Below are 21,380 nucleotides of genomic sequence, written 5' to 3' on the forward strand. Positions count from 1 at the left end.
ACAGTAGTTAATATGTTCGTCACTTGGAAAGATTGATACCCCCATATGATGAAGAGCAAATCTTCTTGGTCCAAAATCTGGTACACAATACCAAAATACATTTGCTGGGAAGTCTAGTTACCAGAAATCATTTCATCTTTCAAAATAGCTTGCCCTCATCCACAGTGGTTGCTACCAAATCCAAAGCCTTGCTATTGGAGACAATGGAGAATCGGCCCTTCAAGCTAGACAGCTCGCTTCTCCCTGAAGAGATCATTTGGCTCGGCTTGCCTCTGAAACAAGCCAAGAACAAAAAGAACCCACCCGGCCTAGCCCCGATCTAGAGTGGTGACTTCGGAGCACTAAAGCAAAATTCCAAAAGTGGTGGAAGAACCAAGGTAAAGCCACGATTTTCTTTGATGGTGCGTCCAAAGGAAACCCGGGGATCTCAGGAGCAGGGGGAGAAATCTATGCCCGGGACGGTCACAGTAAACTCAACTTTAGTTGGGGCCTAGGGCAGAACACCAACAACCAGGCAGAAATCTTAGCACTGCTCAAAGCTTGCCAGCTTGCTCAGGAGAACGGCGACAAAGACATTCAAGTCTTCGGAGACTCGGAGATTGTGATAAAAACCTTACACAAGGAAGACTACTTCAACAACTCGGCACTAAACAAGACCTTGCAGAGACTCCGCAAAGTGATGCAAAACTTCACCTCCATCTCCTTCTACCATATCCTTCGAAGTCTAAACAAGGAAGCGGACGAAAGGGCAAATCTGGGATGTCACTTAGCCCAAGGAGAATTTACAAGGAATGACGAAGCACCCGTATGGCACCCTATCCCTTACACTGGTCGTTGCTATCCCGGCCATTCAAGAATAGATTCTTGGCCTTCCGGGAGTTGGAAAAGTTTGATGTAATAGGGGTTGATTAAGCTCCGGCCCAACCTTTTTACCTTCAATAAAAATAATTGTTTATGTTAAAAAAAAAAATAAAGATATGGGTGAGAAGTTCCTAAGAGACAAGGATCAAGTCTGCTTTAATCTTAGCTGTTGATTAGAGATTTAATCTCGACCGTTGATTCATCAACAGGAAAAGTATAAGAGAAGACTTGAAAGTCATTTGGAGACACAGGGCAAATACTTAGTACCCCGAGAGGAATCAATTCTCAAGGAGAAGGAGTTCGATTTCAGAAAGAGAGTTGCAGGGTGGAGGAAGAGGAGGGCATCAAAAGCAGTAAGTGACAGAGGAGGAGGTGACGCAGGGCATTCGAGAAACAGCACAGAGGGAAGAGCAGGCAGACAGCACCATTGGAGACGTAGTCCTCACGCAGAGTGACACAGAGTGATGCAGAAGTGACGCAGAGGCGAGTGAAGGGTCTCCAGGGTGTCAGAACTTCTCCAGAAGGAGGAGAAACTTTGTCTCAGGTGTTTTCTCTCAGAAGTGTCTCAGTTTCTCTGTGAAATCATTCTTTATAAAACAAATGTCGCTGAAAATTAATAAAACCCTCATCTGTTGCATCGGTTTTCCCACATTGGGTTTTTCTGGGAACAATTGTCCAAAAACTACTATGTTGATGTGATTGATTCTTGTGCTTGTACATCACTGTTATTTTCTCTATGTAATTATGTGATAACTGCAGTAGAATTTATTTTAACGTTTACTAAAAAGTTTTCATAAATAACTTATTGTGAGAAATAAGTGGGTGAAATAAATCAGTTACTGCAATAGAATTTCGTGTTAGAAATTTTCACAAGATTAGAATTTCGTATTAGAAATTTTCAAAAGATTGGTGTCCTTTGCTTCAAGAACGTTTGTTCTTTGCATTGGAGCCCTTTTCAGCAATGATCAACATACTTTCCCACTGTCCAGCTAGCTTCACAGAAATCCACTTCCACTAGCTACCCTCAAACTCAATTATTACTTGGGTTCATTGATTCAGATATACTAGTTGTAGACTTTTGTCCTTTTGTGCATTTTAATACGCAAATTGGCTCAATTTGATCTGAATTTTTAAATGTTAAGATGTTAATAGTAATACTATGTGATTTATTATATAAATAATGTTTTATTTGTTACTCTATTTCTTTGGATTTGAATTTATTATACAAATAATGTTATAATTGTTACTGTATCTTTTTGGATTATCCTACTGTCTCTTTCGAAGAAATGTATGCTTAACCATCAATAAATATATAGTAATATACACTATTTTTTCTATTAACCCACAACTTGTTGCAGTGATTCAGTAGGGCAATAAATATATAATAATATACACTATTTTTCCTATTAACCCACAACTTGTTGGTGATTCAATAGGGCGAGGTGAGGAATAAAGGGACGTAGAGCATGGAGGTGTGAGGGGAAGCACTCGTGGGGCCAGAGGTGGGGATGTGCAATTCTCAAAATCACATTTCCCTACAATCAAATTTTTTTGTATTTTTTAATGTTTTTGTTAAATTAGTTTTTTTTTCTAATTCGTTTTTATTTTTAGTTTTAATTTTTTTCTGTCGGCTCAATTGGCAATTATGGTGTTATGAAATAGTATGTAAACACTGGCAATCATGGTGTTATAAAATAGTATGTAAACACTGGCAATCATGGTGTTATAAAATAATATGTAAATAGTGTTATGAAACACTGAAATGTTCAAATCTTTATGGATAAAGCTAAAAAAACATCATTCCAAAAATTTGTATTTAAATAGTCCACTGAGTCTTGATAGTCCACTAAGTTTTGGATAGACAGTGGTCTTTGATATATGATGATCAATTGTTCTATTAAAATACTCCTTGATGTGAAGTCACTAGTTCAATTCCCTACCCCGATCAGGGTGATATATTGGACATGATAAAAATGGGAGTTGTCTATAATGCGACTTTTTGAAGATTCCGGTGACGGAATCCGGCGGAAGAATTGAGGTCAAATCTTGATTTCTTGCAGTTAAAATGGTTTTTTAACTGCATATTTGGATTCAGCACCCTGAAAAACCCCTGGGACGCTTTCATTGTGCAGAAACTAGCTATCAAACTTGCGATTCCAATAATTCCTACCGGATTTCGACCGGAAAAATCCGCCGGAAATGCTTTCAAAAAGTCGCGTTATAGACAACTGCATAAAAATGTAGTCCCATTAAACTTACAAAAAAAATTATATTTATATACGGTTAAATTTACAGCCAGTTACTTATTGATCAACCCTGAAGCCCTTAAAACTGTCAGATCAGAGTGATATATTAGACATGATAAAGATGTAGTCCCACCAAACTTGCAAAATATATATATATTTACAACCCGTTACTTATTGATCAGCCCTGGAGACTGTCAGACTGTCAGCTGAGCACGAGAAGCTCAAGGTGGAACCGTGGATGCGAGTAAGATTGACCACATCCACGAGAGGCCCAAGGTGGAACCGTGGATGCGAGTAAGATTGACCACATCAAATCACTGCCTCTTGCGTTAACTCTGAGTTCGTAAAAGATTGTAACAGTATGGCTGCGCTGGAAATCTCGCTGCGAACTGGCTTACTAAAAAGTGTCTGGTTTAGGCACGTTCGTTGTAAACTAGAATACATCCTCTATCTTTAATCATGATTTTCTACATAAAATTCTTCCAACAAATGTGACCTACACTGCAAGAGATGTAATGCAACCTTCCTTATAACTGATATACATATACTGCCAGTATGGCCTTCAGGTTGCTCGGGCTCTGCCATATGTCCAACCAAATCATTATCCGCCAAAACCAACAGAACAATGACCAACCACCAAATCATTGTCCACCACATACAAACAAACAAATTCTTAACATACATAATCGATGAGGTGTTCATACATCGCTACAACAAAGGAACAAGATTCAGTGGTAACAGATCTCCATGCCCTTCACCCCATCTCATAAACACTTAGACGAGAGATTTAGAGATTTGGGGAAATCAAGACATCAAATAGATCAAATAGTAAGTCGATGTCTATGAACAGAACTTTTATAGATGGGTTGCCATCCAGAATCATTGGAAAAAAGTCTAACTAAAATATTTTCGTGTTCTTAAGAAAGAAGCTAACCACTCCAACGAAATCAAGAGAAGCCATCTCAAAAAGGCTTTTGAAAAAGGTTTATTTCGCAGCATTTCTGACCACATTAAAAAGTTCACCTGAGCCTGCAGCACCCGTGTATAAAAAATTAAATGTATCCACACGTAAGCCTTGATTGTGGATGCCTTTTCCATGGAGAAGACAATATCAGCAAAAAGCTTGTAAAGGAATAATTAGCAAACATAGGTAAATCAGGGAGTTCCGACTAAGATGTACAAGGAAATGGAAATAAGGATGCCTGCCTGGCACCATTTCACCATTTCCACAAGAAACATGTTTGTAATTTTTCCATGGCATTCCTCGTCTAACATAAGTTGATACAAAAACATGCAGAATCAAATGAATACGCATATACTATAAACTTGTGTGTCAGTAGAAGGGGTTTTGTTGGTCAGTTATGTGGAGTCTGGTATTTAAGGTCAAAGTATTCAATTTCTAAATATGAGATAGTTTATGCAATTGTATAATATACACCAAGGGTTAAATCAAAGCTTAATGAGCGAACGAAAAAACACCAAACGCCAAACTTAATATCAGAAAAGAGAAAACTCTCAGAATATAGATGTGACTCTACAGTAGTGTTATATTAATTGAAAACTGCAATGTCATGTCCTCCTTCAATAATTCCTATCTAGTGCAAATTTTCTGATTTCCAACCAAGTAAGAAACCTTCGAAACAAGGGTTGCATAATATTAACTTTTTTCCCAAGAAAAAACAGGAAAGAAAAACAAGAGTGCACATTAAATCACAAACACATTGGAAGAAACCCGCTTCAAGCTAAAATCCAGTTTTAGAGCAGAATAAACCTTGATGTGCCATCGACCAGACTTCTCATTTTTCTTTCAAATGCAAATGATGAAAGTGTTTTACAAGTACAAAACAAGTCATGCTTAATATATATATGCTGGGTTGTGAAAAACAATTTGGTCTTTGCCTGGTTTAGTCCGGCTGATGCTGTGAATTAGCCCCGGTTAAATCAAAGCTTAATGAGCGAACGAAAAAACACCAAACGCCAAACTTAATATCAGAAAAGAGAAAACTCTCAGAATATAGATGTGACTCTACAGTAGTGTTATATTAATTGAAAACTGCAGTGTCATGTCCTCCTTCAATAATTCCTATCTAGTGCAAATTTTCTGATTTCCAACCAAGTAAGAAACCTTCGAAACAAGGGTTGCATAATATTAACTTTTTTCCCAAGAAAAAACAGGAAAGAAAAACAAGAGTGCACATTAAATCACAAACACATTGGAAGAAACCCGCTTCAAGCTAAAATCCAGTTTTAGAGCAGAATAAACCTTGATGTGCCATCGACCAGACTTCTCATTTTTCTTTCAAATGCAAATGATGAAAGTGTTTTACAAGTACAAAACAAGTCATGCTTAATATATATATGCCGGGTTGTGAAAAACAATTTGGTCTTTGCCTGGTTTAGTCCGGCTGATGCTGTGAATTAGCCCCGGTTAGGCATTGAAATAAATTATTTTTTTATTGAGAGATTTTGAAATATGAACAGATAAATGAATGAGAATTAAAAAGTCGGTATGAGGATTTCTACTTTCAAGGTCCCCTCCATTTAGGTGTTTCTTGGTGGAAGTTTCACTCCAAAGGCAGTTTGAAGACAAACATCACCCGGGCGAGTTTAACCATGGAATAAGCTAATTTTGTATTACGCATTTGACCATGTATCTAATGAAAAATATAATGGGTATGACATTCAGGAAAAATATTATAAGGTTCTTTATTAATAAAATTGGCCAAATCCAAAAAATACACAGATATACAGCGCAATGCCTGGGCTGGTTAAAATGTTGTAAATTAATATAATGGAATAAACATTGGCTGCCTTAAAAATGTAAATTAACAAAGAAGACATAACTATAGTTAATATAGAAGGAATGAACATTGGCTACTTCAGACTAGTAAGAGACAAACATGGTTTCATTGGCAAAAAGTAAATCTTGATCAAGCAGATCAGAGTTTATTGAGGATCAACAGACCAACCATAAGCACTAATCCTGCTAAATGAATAATTCTTCGTGATCTTAGATGAAGGATTTGAATCTAGGAATGACCTCCAAGTAATATGCAGACCGGTTAATCCTAACATTTCCGATACCTGTAAACAAATAACCTATTTCTTCATCAATGTAAACAAAAACAGACCCATGTCCTTCAAAATTGATGGGTTGGATCATTATATGCCTTCGCGGAATCATAGCCCTCCGAGGAAAATAAGAAAGCCTCTATTCTTTTCCAACATAAAATGTTCTGAGATACATCAATCTTCTTCCTCAATAATCTTAGTCCCCAAGCCAGTGAGACCTTCAGGAGGCACCTCGGCCACCGTAACAATCGAATAGAGCTCTTCCTTGGCATCTTCTTCATCGTTGCGTTTCCTAGAGATTTGAACCCTCATTCTTCTGGGCACGCTCCTGATGCCCCTGCTCCACACAGCCTTGTTCAGCTTCACGTCAAGCCTCACGTCAGAAGTTCCCATGGCCTTCTGGGCAAAATTCCTGATCTCTTTAACGGCCTTTGGGGCCATTTTTTTAAAAGTACTGCACATAACAAGCCGCGAATGAATTCCCAAAAAAATCGAAACTTTCTCAACCCTACACCTACTTGAAAATTTTTCAAATGAGTGCGAGGATCACGAAACTTTCTAAGATGGTTGTGAGAAAATTTATGCGAAAAAGCAAAACCATAAACGGGTCGAACGAGATAAATGTCACATGCGAAGACATGTTGATGAATTTTGGCATTTGATTTACCACCCATGGAGGCGCCTGTGAAGATTGATAGTGTACTCCCTCGTCACCACGTCGTTCCTGCGGCTCTTGCCCTTCTCCACCATCGCGGCAGCTGCACGGTTCCTCTTCCCCAAATCTTCTTTTGCTTCGACTCTGCTCTCGGGGTTTTTCGTTTCCAAAAATCTTAACGAAGGTCAAAAATAAACTTCGTTAAAAATAAATAGCAGTGTAAATTTTATTATTATTGACTGTCTAGGGTTTCTGGTACCATATTTTACTATCATTTTCACATATTGGTGAAAAGAAACGCGTGTTAGTGAGGTTGAAAGTTGTACGAATGGCTAGATAGGGCCGGGCCGTGAGCGAGCCAAGGTAACGATGGGTGAAAGAGACTTCCATATTGTGCATGCTTACGTGGCAGGGGTGAATTTAAAATAGTGTCCTGAGGTAAAATTTTATTATAAAAAAGCTTTTCGCTTAATTAGTGTGAAAATTATATAATCAGTAATTTTTTCTTATTAGAAATTTTTTTAACATCAGTTTTTTGGCATTGTCTTTTTAGTGAGGGCACTCTTAGAAGGTTGAGTAAGGTTATCATTAATTTGAATCCATTGTGAGAAAGTTGAGGCAAGTTATCATTAATTTGAATAGTAAGAGGATTGAATTGCAAAAGGCAAAAAGCATGGAAGTTGGTCGCATAGACTATATCTTGGCATTGTCTTTTCAGTGAGGGCACTCTTAGAAGGTTGAGTCAGGTTATCATTAATTTGAATCCATTGTTAGAAAGTTGAGTCAAGTTATCATTAATTTGAATTTACATGGAGTTCTTCTGCTAATGAAGAACTAAAAGAATCATAAGAAGACTCATCTATTTGGTGCTGCTGGGCTATTTCTTTGATTGTGAAATTGGGGCAGCGTTCTGTACTGTGAGCATGAGAGCCGCATTTCATGCACACTATTGGTCTTCTTCCTTCTTGCTTTACTTGCTTGTTTCTTTGGGCAAAGGCTTGGCAATTCTTGTCTTTGTTTAGCTTTGACTCTTCGCCTTCTGGACATCTGGAGGAAGTGTGTCCAGCTTTTCCACATAACCAGCAAGTAATTTTATTCCATTTCTCCTGCTTAGTGGTGTGCAAGTGAATATCTGAGGGATTATAAGAGTGTGTTCTGGGAACATACTTATAATACCCTTTCTTTGTTCTGGAGGCTTGGCCTTGCCTCGGCTTTGAATATCTTCTTTTGTTCTTTGGATAATTTCTTTAGTTTTTGTAGAAAGTTTCGTTAAACTCTCTTTTGGCTCTTTTCTTAGCCTTCCTTCGTTTTACAGAAGTGTCATCCAATGTTAATCCATATTTGCTACATATGGATTTTTTGTCAGACAATCTAGAAAGTTTTTCTAGAGATTTATTTACCTTCGAGCTAGTACAAAGACTGACCAATGTCTTTGTGATGAGAGCATATATCTCTCCCCATGTATATGACTCGAAAGGTAATTGGAAGACTTCTTGTAATCTAATATAATCAACAAATCTAGATGGCAGGGCTGCAAGATATACTTGTTTCCATAACAGGTTCTTTGAGTCTTTAACTTCGTAAATCCTTTGCATCCAGTCTCTATGGAAGTCTTCATATTGGGACATTTTATGGCACTTTAGATTCATTAAAATAACCTCATTTTTATCAGCAATTTCTGTTTCACTTCCACATCAATGTTCCAGAATCATTGATGTTAATGCCCCAATCATGTCGCTGATAACTGTGCCATCAGAATTATGTATCACATCTCCTTTTTCATCCTTAAGCACTTTTGCTTCCATTGTTTCTATGAGCTTTGGAGATGATTCTGTCTCCCACCACCTGAGGAGTGTCCCTGTAAAACACTGAATAATAGTCCTGCAAGCATCAATTTCAGTTTTCCCTCTAAGACACATGAGTTTATATTCTGTGTACATCATGTCAATCATTTGTCTTATTTGGCCGACACTCATGTTATCTATATTCCATTCTCTGTGGGAATCTGGGAAAAATGTATGTGCTTCAGGAAGTTTTCCTTTTCCTTCTATGTCAGGTGCTGGATATCTGGTGAACCTATGTTCAAGAGGTTCATATATAGGAAGGATCTGAGTATCCTGATTTTTGTTTTCTTTCTCTGTGTCTGTTTCTTCATCCTTAAATAAAGATGCAATAGAGATCTTTGGTGTAGCCTTAGATTCTGATGATGTGGCTACCTCTTTAGGAAATAACGCTGGAAATTTGTCCACAGATTTCACAGGATTTTGAAATTTTATGCTTCTTTTCACAAGAAAGGAGTTTGGAACTGGTTTCTCAATTTTGGAGAGATTCAACTTCTCAACTTTATCTGTTAGACCAGTTATGATATGTTTAGTTGCATCTAAATGATCAACTAATTTTTCTTCGACTCCTATCTTTGATAAAAAATCTCTAGCATAAGAGCGAATCATATTGGATTCAAACTGTACATTATTTAAACATCTATTTACATCATGTATTCATACTTGGACATTATCAATTTGTTCTTTGACTTCTGCTGATTTTGCAACATTCATTTCTAAGCCTTTTACTGCAGTATTTGTCCAGTTCAGTTGTTCACTGGCTTTCTGTATTCTGCCATCAATGCCTACCGCATTGTCATCTTTCTGTACCAGTGGGATGGCTTTGGCTGCATTTTGATTTTCTCCTATAACAATTCCTTTGTAAGAAGGAAAGGTTGTAGGGGTTTCAACCTTGGATCCATCTAATGCAGTCGAAGCATGTTTGCTGGCTGAAGCACTAGTAGAACCAGTGAAGACAATCAATGGAGCAATGTTATCTTTCCATGAATAGAAAGATATTCAGGTGTTATTCATCTCCATATAGTGTTTCCAGCCTTCAGCAAATTGTTTCTTCTCTACAGGAGTGTAATTTTGATCAAATTCATCAGCCTGAGGATTAGTGTATAGATCCCAATTTAACATAGCTTTCATCCATTGGGCACTAATCTCAGATTTCAAGCATCCATCCATAAGAGAGAAAAATTTATGCATTTCCATTACTGCAGGCTTTTTGCAGTCAGAAGGAACAGGGCGAAATCTGCACTCTGGTATCAGGCCATTGGCCTGCTCAAGATATCCCAAACCATATCTGGGCTTGGCTGGTCTCATTTGACATATCATCTCAGTCAACCTTGGGTCTTCTCCTTCTAATGTTACAATTTCATGCATCATGAGTACATGATCTGGATCTTGCTCATGTGGGAAAGGTATATCTGAGCACTTGGGATTTGGGCATGAATTTACAGATGTGGAAGGAGGAGCAATACCAGTCCTGGGATTATGGTTGTTATGGATTTCAGATTCGACTAGAGTGAGCAGATTTACATGTTCTTGACAATCTGGACATTTGACTTCTAAAGAACAATAATTTACAAGCTGGGCTAACTCATACAAAGAATTATGTTTACAAAAAGATGAAGTAGAACAAGCAGTATGATGTATCTACTATGGAAGGATCTCTGTAATATTTGGATTGTTTACAGGAAATCTCTATACCTCTTCGGTCAATGGTGGATCTTCTAGGAAAAAATATAACTGCAGAAGACAGATTTTCTATGATATCAACAGAGGTAATATTTTTAGGAATTGAGAGGCTTAGGATTATTTACAACCCAGTGTTCTGGAAACGTCAAGTCTTCCCATCGGATGGTCTGATGCTCAATTTTTTGATTTTTCGCATCAGTGAGGACGACTATACTTGACTTTGAGTCTCTGCTGGGGGTATGGCGGATGGCTGGCCAAAGGGTATTAGTGTGACGAAAACAACCTTTGGTCTGGATGGCAATATTATTTCTCTTCTTTTTCATATCGAAACCAGTAGTCTGAATTTGGAGTTGCAGAATCTGGTCTATGGTTTCGTCAAAAGTATAAACAGAGAAATTTGGGTAACAATCAAAATAGACTGGGCCATCAGAGAGAGGAGCAACAATCCCGCCTATTAAGGAATTTGTATACTTGTTGTGCGTCATATCTCTGACAGTTGCTAGCACAAAAGTATTTAGGCCTTTATGAGTTAGGGCATTGATTCCTACTCGAATACATCCTAAGTGCAAATAATTTGTTTTCAGTTTCTTTGCCTTTGCCTATAATTCTTTGGGTTTCAACAGAGATATACTCTGTATATTATCTGAATTCTCCTGAATTTGGCTTACAGACTCTTTAATGCTTATTCTAGTAGCGCTATCAAATGGAAAGCTGAAAGGTCACTATATACTTCTGAGGGAGCTATAGCTGGTAGCTCCCATCAATGTTTTAAAAAACGGCCGAATCGAATCCGAAACGGCCGAGTTGATCCGAGTCGTTGGGATTTTTTGTGACCCGGCAGAAAAAACAGAACGAGAGGCCGAGTCATGACTGACTCGGCCGAGTTATTGCATGACTCAATCAACCCGACCGGTTCCGCAATAACTCGGCCGAGTCAATGAATGTGGCCTGTAACCCCAAAAAAATGCGATTTTTCATATATTTTTTTTAATTTTTAACTGTTAGCTGAGTGTTGGGGACTCCAAGGTGTTTTCTAAATTAGTTAAATGCTATTTGGGGTCCATTCCCCTCTCCTAGTATTGATATGCTATTCAAATTTCATGGTAATGTTAAATTCTTAAAGTAAAAGTGACATTCTCCTTAATCTTCATTTTCATCCTTTTACTTAAATTTTTAACATTACCATGAAATGACTCAGGATGTTTGAGAGTGGTTTCGGCCTCATTGGATTTCATATGGAGAAAGTAGAATTTTAGATTTCATTCAAAATCTAGCAGACTTATCAGTTTTTCAGGATTTCAGGATTGGAGGATTGCAATGTTTCCATTGAATTTTGTCATGTATTAGGGTATGGAACTCGTATTTAATCAAGAGCACCAATCCCTCTATGTACCTTGATGTTAGTGACATTGGTTGTCGAACTCCTCTGGGATTCGCTCCCAAACCAGGAGCTTCTGAAAATGTCGCCCCCGCTCCCGTTTTCGCTTTCGCTCCCCACTTTCACTCCCGCTCCCAAGTAACACTGAGCCAGATGATGTTGGTAACTCTAGCAGTAGCCAGTAGTACTGGTCACAGACTTTTGTTGTAGAGGCCATTTATAGCGCTCGAATCTACCTCAGGCTGAGGAAGGCAAAAACTCAAGGCAACATCAAACCAAGCTCAGCCTCGTAGCTAGCCCTACGAGGACAGGAGAGGGCTCTCTCCGGGTCTATCTCGGCAAAAGGTCTTCAAAGGGGCTGAGATGACCAATAAAGAATACTGATTTTAGGCTAGTAAATTGATAGGGAAAGTTTGATTTCAAATTTTTAGGGTTTTGTTGGACAACAGGGCAAGGCAATTTTGGGTGCGGGGATGAGACACAGTTTTTGCAGAGGTCTTTTTGGGGCAAGGTAGGTGATTGTTTTGATGCCTTTAAAGGAATTGAATGGAAAGGTATGACTGGTGAGGAGCTAAGGAGAGCAAGAAACTTTCAGGAGTTCTCCTTAAACAGATGAAAACATAAATATTAAGCAAACTTAAAGGCAGAGCATAGAAAACCATGAATTCTACCTTAACACTTCATTTGCTTAATTTGCAAAAGAGAATAGTAGGAAAATGATACACATAACAAACTTACAAGTACATGAGAGTAACACACCATCAACACAAATAACCACAGGAATCCCAAATAGTGCTGCAAAACCCTGGTCTTTCCTTTGCCAAAATTGCAGAGATACAAAGTGTAATACAGTCTAAGCTTATCCCTCCAGAGTCCAACCTCTCCAACCCTGAAAATGATTTAGAAAATACATAATATAGACCATGCCAACCCATTCCTTAGCCTCTAGGGGTCGAGGTCATCATCCTAGGAGCTGTTTCAACCAATTCTAAACAAAGCACTACAATCTAGGCAGTCAAAACAACTTGCCTCTATAAGATAGGAAACCAATTCATTTATTAAATGTTTGCTATTTTATGAATGAATCTTCTAGAATAGGTAAATAAGTGTCATGTCAACATGAAACTTCATTAATTACATCAAGGAAGGTGAAAAATCCCATCACAAGTCAAAACTGGTCAAAGCTGGGCGAATTCCTGAGCTGGAAGGTGCAAAATGTGTAAAAAATCCTGATGCATAGCGCGCCTGAGCCCTACGCGTAGCGCGCCTTTCCACCTGATTTTGGGGCACTTCCCGGCATCCAAATTGAGCTCAGGTTGGCTTGTTGGAAAGCCCTAGATGTCTACTTTCCAACCCAAGTGGAATTTTCCAATTTGATGTCCATTTGCCCCTCCAAAAGTGCATTCTCCCAAGGCTGCTACCTGTGTGTCCAAAAAGGGGCAGTGAGGTCATTTTTTGCATTTTTTTGACCTTTTGGGGACCCAAACCTTGATGAAATGCCTTGGCAGTGGCTGAGCAGGTGTATTTTATCATGACAAATCCAAAAATGCAAACCTTTCGTGATTTGGACCTCCCAATCTTCAGGGTAGCGCGCGGCGCGCTACGCCTTGAGCCCAAAAACCTGTTTTTTACATAAAAATTTCAAAATTGACAAAATTTTCTCCAAATTTCTTGAAATTTGGGCTGGGGGTCCCCAATCAAGTACTATGCTCAGTCAAAGAGGCTGCGGCCAAAATCCCAAGACGATCAAGCTTCTTTTGTCGTTTTTGCTTCTTGACCCTTTTCCTCAATTTTGCCTTAAGACTCCTAATTCGCGCCTTGCAAACCAAGTTCCGGACCTTGTAATGCATAACCATGTGTTTCAATAATGCATGATCTCTATAGGCCCTTTTCAGCCGTTCCTCCCCTACATTTGGTATCCCAGTGGCCTGAGCAATAGTCTCGGGTGACAAGGTGAAATTCACTCCGGCAAGGTTTACATGACCATCCTATAAATGTAGAACAAACAAGCGAGCTAATTCACGATGATGATGAATTTGTGAAATCTGCTCACAGTATTCAAAACATGATTGATACCGAAAACAGTCCATTGCAAGTGGACAAGCTTGCAATTGAGCCAAAGAAGTAGGCTCCTCCCTGACATGCCGACCACCTTTGCCACCTTTGTGATACCTCCTTGGCACACTTACCTCTGTTGTAGAATCATTGTCATAATCCTGCTCATAATCTGACTCGGTCTCTGACATGTTCTTTAAAAACAAGGTGGCTCGAATATATATATGCTGATATACAACTGTGTGCAAAATTGACTGTAGGATTTTTCTTTTTCTCAAAATGCTGTGACCAAGGGGACACAAATATACAAGGGAACTGTTAGGAAAGGGGAAACATTAGGGAAATGGGGACAATGGAAATAAAACAAGGAATTTAGGGAAGGGAAGGGACATGAAAATTTTCAAATTTTAGGGTTTAGGATGAGGTAGGGTAGGAAAAATATGTTTGTAGTAGAAGGGAGGGGTTTAGGATTGGAGGGAGAATAATATAGGGTTTTAGGAGGAATTATTGGGGAAAATGTTGGTGAATATGGGAGGGGTAGGAAACACAAAAGTGGGAAAACCCTAGCAAACTAGGCCTTTGAATCCACACAGCAACTTTATGGTTTTTACATTTAATTTTCATGGCACATCTATCATAAAATTTTCTCATTAATCTTGCAAAACCAAGAACCAGCCATGGAAATGAAGCCTACCTGTGCTTGAGTTAGGAGAGGAGTTGAATACTTGCTGGCGAATTTCTGGGCAGAATTCCCAACGCGTAGCGCGCCTCACCCAACGCGTAGCGCGCCCCTGGTGCGTAGCACACGAGTAAATTTACACTGAGAAAAGTGTGCTGATGTGTAGCGCGCCCCTGGCGCGTAGCGCGCCCACCCTGATGCGTAGCGCGCACTCAGCTAAATAGTGCATTTTACAGTAGGCTTTTGGAGGCCTTCCCGGTGTCCAAATTGGGTGCAGGATAGCTCGTTGGAAAGGTCTCTGAGTCTACTTTCCAACCCAAGTGGAATTTTTCAATTTGGAGTTCATTTACCCTGTCAAAAATCAAATCTCCCAAGACTGGTCAAAATGTGCCAAATGAGGCTGCCTCAAGGCAGAATGCTGTTGCCGTCAACTTTTGAATGCCTTTCGCAACTCCAAATTGAGCTCATGATAGCTCATTGGAAAGCTCTTTGTGTCTAGTTATCATTTGACTCATCAAGAAAGGCATTTGGCCAACCAAGCTAGGAGAAAACTTGATTTTCCCAAGGTCACTTCAGAGGTGCATTCGATTCTCCTGAGGCAACGATATTTTTGACATTTCTCTAAAACCATGACACCTGTGTAAAAAGTGAAGGAGGTTTTTCTTCTTTGGCATGTTGTGAACAAAAACCTCTCAGTTTTTCCAAATTCATCTTTGATTGCTCTGAAACATCTTTTGAGTGAAACTTATCCCGATGTGTGGAACAAGGGATTTTGTCGAAATGAAGCGAAATGAAAGGGATAGGGGGCTTCTAAATTCTTGAGAAAATTTTTGGAAGTAGGGAGGGATGTTAGGAAGCATGGGAAAGTGGAATCTCGGAGATCGAGTGAGGGGAAGGGGTCCAAAAGGGCAAAACACAGGCCCAACCTAGAAAATTGCCAGGTTGTAGCAAGAAACTAGGGTTTGTGGAAAAATGAGGAATTTGGGGGATCTCAGAGATGGGAAGTGTTTGATAAGGTACATGAAGGATAGGGGAAGGTGTATGAACATCTAGATACAAGTTTTTCTAATGATTTGACCATCCAAGAGAAATTGCCTTCAAAACCCTAGGAGAGGGAAATGAACCTTGCGTAGGCGCAACTGAAGCATGAACAAGGTGTAAAATGACCTAATGGAACTTGACATGATGATGACAACCCTATGAATGATGATAGACTCAGTTGAATAGTGAAATAGACTGACATTTGGGCAATTTTGAAAGGAGTGAAAGCAAACCCTAGACCTAATGCCTAGTGACCAAATTTTGCTTGAAGACTCACTGAAATGACAAAATTTCACCTTGACACTCTGAGACCACTTTGTAAGAGCATATTTGATCACTGGAAGAAGGCTGGAAAGACTGACACTAACATTGGCTCCAATGGGGATGGTAGCTCCTTGGAGGTGCCAAGAACGGCAGATCTTTGGGATAGCAGACCAGTGCCTTATCCATTGGGCAATGGAGTCAAAAACTCAAACTAAAATGCATGACTGAAAACTGATGACTCGGATGACACAAATTGACTCTCACTCAACTAAAAACTGACTCAATACTTAAACACAACTGACAAACTGGAAATGATGCTCAAAGTGGAGCTTATTCATCAAAACCTACTCTAACAGTTTCATTCATCACCTGATCAAGTGAAATGAAACAACCAATGCAACCAAGTAAGTATCCTGTCTGTTGTTCGAATTCTCCGCAAGTGCTCACTTATGAACAACAAGAGAGAACTACTGAAAGGCAACTCCCATGATAACTTAGAAACAGATCCGTTGAATGATATGAATTCTCTATCCGCCTCCAAAAACACTGCATAAGGATCTTGAAATTCAAGCACACTGGAACTTAGCTCATCCAATGGATTACTTCTCTTTTCCTCATACCATGAATGCAAACTTTGATCTGAGCCTTGTGACGAGACCTCTGCTGAAAATGAGAAAGAAACCGGCTGCCGGATCAAATTCATATCAGTACATGTTTCAAGCTCACATGTAGTCAATGGATAAAGACTTTGACTGCAAACCTCATCCAAAACATCAGCTATTGGATCATGAAAAACTTGAAAAGACTGCTGCAATGTATCCATTGAAAATGTATGACATCCTTCTAGCTGTTCATCTTTTTCTTGAGAGATTTTACGAAGATTCTGCCTTATAAACTGAAATGCTTCGAAACAAAAGGGTATAGAATCTTCCTGCATCATCAAATCATGTATTTCGTCTTCCACAACTTCATCTGTAATCTGCCCTTCAATTGCATTTGGTGGTTGCAAATCTGATGCTACAGGCTACTCAAGAATTTTGTTATCTGTCTCATCCTCAACATTAACACTGAGAGATTGCTGATTTGTTATAGGCTGTTCATTTGAAGATTTACTATGCAATCTACCCTTCAAAAACTGAAATGATTCAAAACAGAATGCTACGGAGTCACCTTGAATCATTAAATCATGTGTGTCCACTTCCAAGTCTTCAGCTGCAACTTGACAATCAATGGCTTTCGGGGGTTGCAAATTTGAATATGAGAAGTCTTGAACAAAATTTTCATTGCTCTCAAGATGCTTCAAATCAAGACTTGTTGACATTTGATTTCTGATTGCATGGTAGTTATCTCTGATGAACTGAAACGAATCAAAACAAAAAGGAAAAGATCCTTCACTTACTTCAAACTTTGATGCACTTTCCTCATCATTGTCATAGCTCATATGCATCGGTTGATCATTGTACTCGAGCTGCTGTAAGTGAACTTCTTCCTCCCACAAACTAGCTGCTGATTTGTCTGTAAGATTAGCTTCTGTTTGGAGAACATAATCATCATCATACTGATCAAACTGAGGCAAATCATCGGTATAAAACATATCATCAAGCATGCAGGTCATATCAACAGTTCTTTCTTCGCCAAGGTGATCTACAAAACAATCATTATCAGATCTATGACAACTAGGATAAGAAACAAAATGTTTTGGAGCGGCCATTTGTTCTTTTTCAATCAACAAGCCATGAGCTTGAACATCATAATCATTCCTTGCATTGATCTTGTCCATCATCTTTTCTACTGCACTTACCAAAATGTCAAGCTTTACCTCTAGAGATGTCGATTTTTCCGGATCTATGTTTTTCATCTCTTCTTCCTTCAACCTTGCCCTTCGGATCAGCAGATGAGCCTCTACATTTACTGCACTGTTTTGCATCTCGTGAAGTGTTGCAATATCCTTTTCTCTCAGCTGAAACTCCATCTCCGGATCAAAGGCACCCGGATAGTGCAAGAGAGCCGATCTAGGAGTAGGTCTTATATCAACTGGCATTGAATAATAAACTTGGTTAAATCTGGCTGAAAACTGTTGTACTGTCTCCCCTGGCAATCTTTTCAGCTGGTTATACTCTTCTACAATCAAGAAAAGGTTCTGCCCGATCATCCACCTGTCGAGAAAAACTTTGACAAACTGCTGGAAATCTAAAATGCTTGCATCAGGGAGGGCTTTGAACCAACTCTTCACTTTGGCTTGCAAAGAAAGAGCAAAAAGCCTTATACTAACATCTTCGCTATCAACTTCAAAAAGGTCTAGAAAAGATTCAAAATTCTGCACATGTTGCTCAGCGTTGACATTCTTACCTTCACCATCGAACCTCGGCAAGTATAGATCATAGTTTTTGGGGAAAGCATGGAGAACAGAAGGTAAAACAAGAGGTTTATACCGATCTGGAATTTTACAAGGTGTAGGGATATGTATAGCAGGTATAGAGTCAGTCTTGGTCTCTTGAGACTCATCAATTTGAAGATGGTCATCACAAAATTCGGAAAAAGGATCCTGATCAAGCTTAAAGGCATGCAAATCTTTGGTATTCACAATCTTCAAAGGGAAAGAATCAACTGCAGGTCGAGGATCTCTTCTCAAATACAGTATACTTTGCAAAGCCTTCTTGACATTCTTGGGAAAAGAGAAGAAATAATTTATGACAAAGAACAAAATATCTTGGATGAAATTCCAACTTGAATACCTGATCTGCCCATGTTGTCCTTTCATGTTTTTGCTGGTCGGGATCATCCTCTAGTGGAGTCTTTGGATCTGATCTGGAAACTGATTTAGAGTCGCCAGGTGAATGATTTCAGCCTTGCCAGTGTCTGATCGTTGTCCACCATCAACAATCAGATCTGAACTTGATACATGTACTGGGGTAATTAACAGGTTAGATGTCACATTTACAAGCTAGATCGGAGATTGACTGAAGCAGCGTTTATCTACTTCCGCTAATGCAAAGCAAAAGCGTTTCGAAGGCTACCTGGTGTTGTCGCGCAGATTGGCACGACAACGCTTGGACCGGGGGCTGTCACTCTGATCCCCGATCCCTCCGTTTAAGCCTGTCTCCCGCGGCTAAGGGGGGTAGACCCTGCGAGATAATGAAGACCAACTGCCAAACATTTGGGTGGGAGACACGATACACGATATGATAAGCACTAGATGGATTTAGAGATTTAATAGACCAGTGCCTTGTGGAGTTAATGTTGAAATGATTACTTTTTTAAATGATATAGAAACATGGACCATGAACAGCAACCATCTATCATCAGCTAAATCACATGACCAAAATGATATCCAGCAATTGAAAAAACTTCGAAAAGATAAATGCTTAAAACCACCACGAGAATCGTAAATTATCAACCAGATATCATATTTCGAATCTCAAACTTGAAAATTTAGCATCTCAGCATAAAACATATAACGCGAAAGCTCCTGAGACTTGCAAAAATAATTTCCCACAAAAAATTTTATTTTTTCAAAGTTTTTTAAATCTTTTTCAATTTTTTTTTTATTTTTTTTTTTTTTTTTTTTTTTTTTTTTAATATTATGGAAATTAAAAAATCTAAAAAATTAAAATTCTAAAACTAAACTATATAAAAAATATAAAACAAAACCTAAACCCTTTTTTTTTTTATTTTTTATATTTTGAAAATAAAAAAAAAAAAGAAAAAATCTAAAACTAAATTCTAACCATTAAAAATAAAACTAAATATATTTTTTCATTTTTTATTTTATATTTTTTTTTTTTATAAAAATTATAAAATTCAAAATCTATTCTAAAACTAAATAAAACAAAACCTAAACTAACTTAAATAAATCCTTTTCATATATTTTTTATTTTCATATAATGAAAATCCTAAAACAAAAACAAAACGATTTATTTAAAAAAAAAAAATTTAAATCTACAAATTGAAATTTAACCAAAACTTAAATCCTAAACATAAAATGTGAAACGTAAAACCTAAACCTACGCATAGCAAAAAGGAAAATACGACAGGCCGAGAAAATCTTCATGATACACGCTACAAACCAAAATAAACTTCGCAATAAACCTTAATCGAAATGGAACAAGCTGTATACCTGCGCATATGGCATTTACCGTGGAAAATTCAATTGATTTTTCTCCTAGACATCTCGTTACCAGACGGTGGAAAACGCAGGGCCGAACGTCTCACATTTCTCTTGCTGTTTGCAGGGTCTCGACAGCAGCAAAGGGGCCACGGTCTTCTTTATAAAAAATACGAACCTGAGCAATTCCGCGTTGAATGATTTCGATTTGAATCTGCCTTTGATACCTGGCATTCAAGCATTTACGCCAAGTCGAAATATTGCAGTCACGTTGAAACCGGAATATGATTCGCGTGAAGGTTAACATGAGCAACTCTGCGGTGAATGATTTCTGTCTGCGGATAGGATACCCTCGACGGCGGTGCGAGTAGAAAACGACATTGGATGCCGCCAAAGAGAAAAAATTTCTTTTTTTTTTACCCAGCCGACAATTGATTATCTCCTTACGGCTTCGAAACTTTATATGCACGCAGTCAGACAAGCGATAGATCAAATAGAATCTGAGACTGCAAATCGAAATTACAATGATGCTATGCGAAAATTCATAAGCGCCGTTTCTGAAGGATATGGCATAAATATACAAAAAAAATTTGAAATACACATTTGTTAGATCCGCAGGCTTAGGCACCAGACAGCGTTATGACAGGTTCGAGTTTCAGAAGTATGATGGACATAAAACGTATTTTCAATGGAAATAGAAAGAAAACCGTGTTAGAAACGTACCAGAGAATGCTGAGCTGAGGGTCTTTGATAAAAATCGATTTTCTTACCAGGGTTTTGTTGCATATATCTTTTATTACATAATGGATGAAGGCTGGACGCATGGATCCAGGGAAGCTACGCTGATGTCTGAAACTCAATAACCTGATCTCAAAATCTCAATTTCTTCTGTTCCAGAAACCCTAAAAAAAATTTCAAAACCTTATACCTGCAAATACAAGAAAACCAAAACCCTAATTTTAAATCTGTGTATAGAGCAAAAATTGAAACCCCCAAAACCCTAATGAAAATTTTTGAAACTCTAAGACAGCTAATAAATTTACAGTTTTGTGGCCCGTGAAATGCCAGATTTGACAATAAATTGCAGTAATGTTTTCAATATATCAGAAATTTTTGAACTTCACTGTGAACAGAAAGAAAATCTCTCAATGTAAAACATAAAAGAGACTTTAAATGATTAACCCAGGGAATAATCAGCTGGGCTCTGCACAGAAAGTGCTTGCGGGAGTTGGCTGGTTCAGCCGAGAACTTCCCCGAACGCCCACAAATTTTCCTTCAAAAAATGTTTTCCTGCACATCTCAAGCAACCATCAGCAAAGAGAGAGAGAAAGCTGCTAGATCTCAGGAAATAATGGAGACACCTGCCATTATTTCAGAAACCCTAGCAGCCCTCAAACCCTAGCAGGTGAACAAGATACCTGTGCTCACACTACTCTAAAAACAAGCTATGATTAATGGCTGAAAACTGAAATATGCAGAAAATTAAAGATCTCACAGCAA

At 38.5% G+C, this 21,380-nt stretch overlaps 1 protein-coding gene and 1 long non-coding RNA gene across 2 annotated transcripts in view; one reads left to right on the forward strand and one right to left on the reverse strand.

Annotated features, from left to right (window-relative positions):
* Positions 1–21,380, forward strand: part of LOC149230674 (uncharacterized) — a 285,560-nt gene that overhangs the window by 218,545 nt on the left and 45,635 nt on the right. The window lies entirely within an intron of this gene.
* On the reverse strand, positions 6,297–7,001 carry LOC149230675 (large ribosomal subunit protein eL31-like). The gene is made up of 2 exons (XM_089376122.1): positions 6,847–7,001; positions 6,297–6,633 (listed from the first exon to the last, which is right to left on the reverse strand). Exons 1-2 carry the CDS (start codon positions 6,927–6,929, stop codon positions 6,354–6,356), a joined length of 363 nt encoding a protein of 120 aa, XP_089232248.1. The 5' UTR covers positions 6,930–7,001; the 3' UTR covers positions 6,297–6,353.

This window comes from Pinus tabuliformis, chromosome J (assembly GCF_031772625.1).
Source record: "Pinus tabuliformis cultivar Carrire ecotype Pingquan chromosome J, CPIR1, whole genome shotgun sequence".
Lineage (NCBI taxonomy): Eukaryota > Viridiplantae > Streptophyta > Pinopsida > Pinales > Pinaceae > Pinus > Pinus tabuliformis.